General features: G+C 45.3%; 1 protein-coding gene across 1 annotated transcript in view; it reads right to left on the bottom strand.

Moving 5' to 3' along the window:
• Nucleotides 1–2,672, bottom strand: part of SLX4 (SLX4 structure-specific endonuclease subunit) — a 22,852-nt gene extending 20,180 nt beyond the window's left edge. The window contains exons 1-3 of the mRNA XM_010287697.1: nucleotides 2,312–2,672; nucleotides 878–1,144; nucleotides 1–56 (exon numbers count right to left, since the gene is read on the bottom strand). The exon at nucleotides 1–56 is cut by the window's left edge and continues 131 nt beyond it. Coding sequence (XP_010285999.1) covers nucleotides 1–56; nucleotides 878–1,144; nucleotides 2,312–2,672 — 684 coding nt within the window. The remainder of the gene's footprint in view (nucleotides 57–877; nucleotides 1,145–2,311) is intronic.
• Nucleotides 2,673–3,851: the final 1,179 nt, after the last annotated feature.

Raw genomic sequence — 3,851 nt, 5'->3', positions numbered from 1 at the left:
CTGAAGAGCCAAAGCCAGGGCACTGTCATGCTCCATGGATGGAAGATGGTGGGTACCTGGCAAAGAAGGGAGAGATGATCTAAGTTAGAAAACTAAGAATCCAGTATTGAAAGGCGTGGAGCCGTTATACTTGTCATTATTAGTTTATTAAACTAGACACGTAAAAATAAATTGCAGCCTTGCTCTTGCATCTTCACCTTTGATCTGTGACAAGGGAATGTACAAACTGCACTCTCTAAATGCTATGGGATTGCACTAGCCGAGGAGCAGAAGGTGGCAATTCATTCACAGTATATCACGTTAGAGCCAAATGAAGGGTAAGTTTTGGCAGAAGTTTCTGAGGAGAATATGGGATCTTATACACCACGTATTAAAACACAGCAGATTTTCGTGCCCATACAGAACCAACAGGGCCTTGACTTACAAAGAACCAAAAGCGAGAAAAACTGCTGCAAATTTAATTCATCTGCATAGAACATAGTATTTTTGTAGAGTGCTTGGAGATCTCCCAGAGAACAGGGCCTACCTAAGAGCTGTATTTACCTAACAGCTGCCTAACACTGTCCCAAGGGAAGGGGACAGTTCCCTGATCCCGTTGGAATTTCAGCCTGTTTCCAAGAAGACAATTATCCCTCCAGAACTGAGCATAAGGTTAAATCGGCCTCAGAGAATAGCGGGGAGAAAAGCATGGATAGTCCTTTAACAATAGAGGAAGCAAGTCTTCTCAGCGATCTGGAGAGATTTATTCAGTGCTGCACACTGAGCCACTAGGCTAGCTGGGAACGAAGCCCAGGAATCCAGACCGCTTCTCATGCAACCATTTGAACCAGCCCACAGCACCTTTCTGCACGTACAAGAGCTAACGGGAGAAACGTACCGTTCTCTGGTGGGTTTTGCTCCTGGCTTTCGTCTGGGAAATCCCTGCTGGCTATAGGCTTTGGCAAGCTATCATCTGTGCCATGTTTTAGCTGCTCAGGTGCCACTCTCTTGAACTGCTGCATTCTCTCTACCACCAGCTCTGCCACCCGCACTTTTGACCCTGCGAGCGGCGGTATCTTTGAAGTGGGTGAAGAGCTGAAGGTCCCTGGCTGTGTAGCAGGATGGAAGGATAACGTAGTCTGGGAACAGCCACTCAGAGTATTTACTAGATGGGGAGAAAACACCAGAGCTTTACCAGTCAGTTTTAAACACATAGCTGAGCTACCCAGATTGCTGCTTGGAAGCCATCCCCAACAGCAGCCTAAGCCAGGCTCAGTTTTGCAATAGCCACTCTTAGAGGGAGAAGTGAACAATTTGCTTAGCTATTACATGACTTTATACTTGATAATCACAGAAACAGTGTCAGGCTTCTGTGCTACAGTGGAGTTTAGATATCTCTATATCCCTTTCAGAGGAAGGAATATTAAGGAAGGCCTTGCCTGAAGGTCACTAGCAAGAGCAACAAGCAAGGCAGCCCTACAGCCCTGCTCTCCCCAGTGTTCCCACCGCAGGATGTCCTGTGGTTCCCACTGTTCTTCGCTCTGATCTCCAAACCCTATCCGTGACTTGAACTTTCAGGCTCTGAGCTGAAGGAACCTGGAGTTCCCAAAGAGATGGTAACACGCAGGAGGCAGAGGCAATGCCAGACTAGCACCTCAGCATACCACTGCTCTGCTTGAGGTGTCTTGTGGATACAGGCAGCACGCAAGATGGGACCAAAGATCTGGCCAGCCTAGTATCTTGTCTCTGAGCGCAGTCAGCACAACACACTTAAGAAAGGGCTGATCAGGACAGGACAGGTACCAAATAACCCTTCTCCAGGCTGACCTTATTCATCAGTTTGAGGCCTTCCTGCCCTGGTGACTGCATTCTGATGTTTAATAACCACCGAAGGACTAATCCTTTATGAATTAATCCAACACCTTTCTTAACTCTAAATATTTTTGGCCTTGACAACATCCAGTGGCAATATATTTCACAATACAATGATTCACTTGATGAAAAAGCACCTCAATATATTCTAAGCTTGCTTCTAGATGATTTGAGGGTGTTTTCCTCAGTTCTGATATTGCAAAAAAAAGTGAATAATGACTCTCTAACACATCACTTTGTACCAAGTCTTCACCTCACTGAAGGACATCTTCTGCCTGCCTGCAGCACAGCCCACACTTCTAGGTTAAACCCCTGGGTAAGCCTAAGTAGCTAAGTGTAGACGGAAACACAAGACGCAAGTCTGCTTCAATCAGTGCTACTGTCCCCTCCAGGTGCACTGAGCTACAGAGTCTTTTCAGTCCTAGCCTGTTTTCTGTTTGAAAGATTTCGGTTCACTCACCTGTCAGAGTCCTCTGGCTACACTCGCTGGCCACTGTACTGGGCTTTTTAGAGTTTCTCCTTCCATCCCCTTGTGCAGTCTCACCACTACTACAGGCCACAGCGTCACCATCTTCTTTGTGCACCAATGTTTGTTCCTTTGGATCTAAATCTTGAAGCAAGTTTGTTTCCTTCACTGCTGGTAAGTGATGATGGTTTTGGCTCCTAGCAGCAGCTTTGCCTCTTCTTAATTTGCTCCTCGCTGCTCCGCTATTTGACCTGTTCTGAGCCCTTTTCGCTGGCTCAGCATCCCCAGCTTTTTTCTTTGCTCTACCCAAAATATTCGCCCACAACTCTTTAAAATCATTGTCCTGTTCATCCATTGGCCTGCAGGTTCCAGTAACACTGTGGCCTAACGACACTGTGGCCACAGTGTTAGGATGGGAAGGCAAGGGAAGATACCAGAGTCAGTTCACGTTTGCATCCCCTGTGACCTGCAATTTTCACCAAGTCCCTTCCACCACCTCAGAGATCTCCATTCTCCAGATTTCAGTGAGGTCAACACAGCGGGCACTTCTCTGCTGTTCTGACCGTTCATTCTTCCACACTTAATTCACAGCCATTTAGTGGAGAACCTTCTCTCTCCAAGGACTCCACTTGCTTTCACACATAATGCATCAAGAAGTTGGTTCTTCAGAGGTCTCTAGATCATAAGTTAAGCACCTCAGTTCATACAGAGCATGCATGGGATCTTCGTGATATGCTACAGCGCTTCAGAAAGACACTTAATAAAGCCCTTAAATAAAGAAATAAAAAAAGGTGATTATGTAGGATGATATGTGCAGATGCATTGTTGGACAGGGCTGGGGTAGAACCTTGAAGGAGGAGAGAATTTGTATAAAATACTAAGATTAGAAAAAGCACATATTGACCCAAACCGCTATCACTATAATTGTACTACAGACATGCACAAGCCACGTTAGGAAAGAAGAGGAAAGCTTTCACAATAGATCTCCGATACTGGGTAGGCTTTTGTCCTGGAGCTCAGGATTTCAGACTGTCCTTTTTTTATATGCATTCATACTTACATTTATATAACACAAAACCAGGGAATGCAGCAGGGGAGGAAAAAAACCCCCATCCTTCAGATCAAGCAGCTGTTCCAGAGTGTAAAATTCTGCTTTGTGACACAGCAGCTTTAAAGAGGGGAGCCCAATCTAATTTTAAGAACAAAGGCAGTTTCTGGCATTTCAGAAGGGTTTCTGGGACAAGTCTGAGAACAATTCTATCAAACACGTTCATCCTTTCTCTCCTCTTACCTCCGTGGCGACTCACCTTCAGAATTAGCTCGCCTGCTAAATAATACTGAACGCTTCCTCTGAGTACTCAATAAACCATGGCACTGACCATGTTTCACAAACTGCTGTCAAACACACAAGGTAAACAGACTAAATAGTATTTTAAAATTAGCTGCTTCATCTTTTCAGGTACAGTAAAAACAGCAGCACTAGCTAGGGATTACTTGGAACAGCACTAGGCACAATATCCAGATGGAAATGCCA

Source organism: Phaethon lepturus, unplaced genomic scaffold (assembly GCF_000687285.1).
Source record: "Phaethon lepturus isolate BGI_N335 unplaced genomic scaffold, ASM68728v1 scaffold15515, whole genome shotgun sequence".
Lineage (NCBI taxonomy): Eukaryota > Metazoa > Chordata > Aves > Phaethontiformes > Phaethontidae > Phaethon > Phaethon lepturus.
The sequence above is the reverse complement of the archived record's forward strand: the minus strand, read 5'-3'. Positions and strand labels throughout refer to the sequence as shown.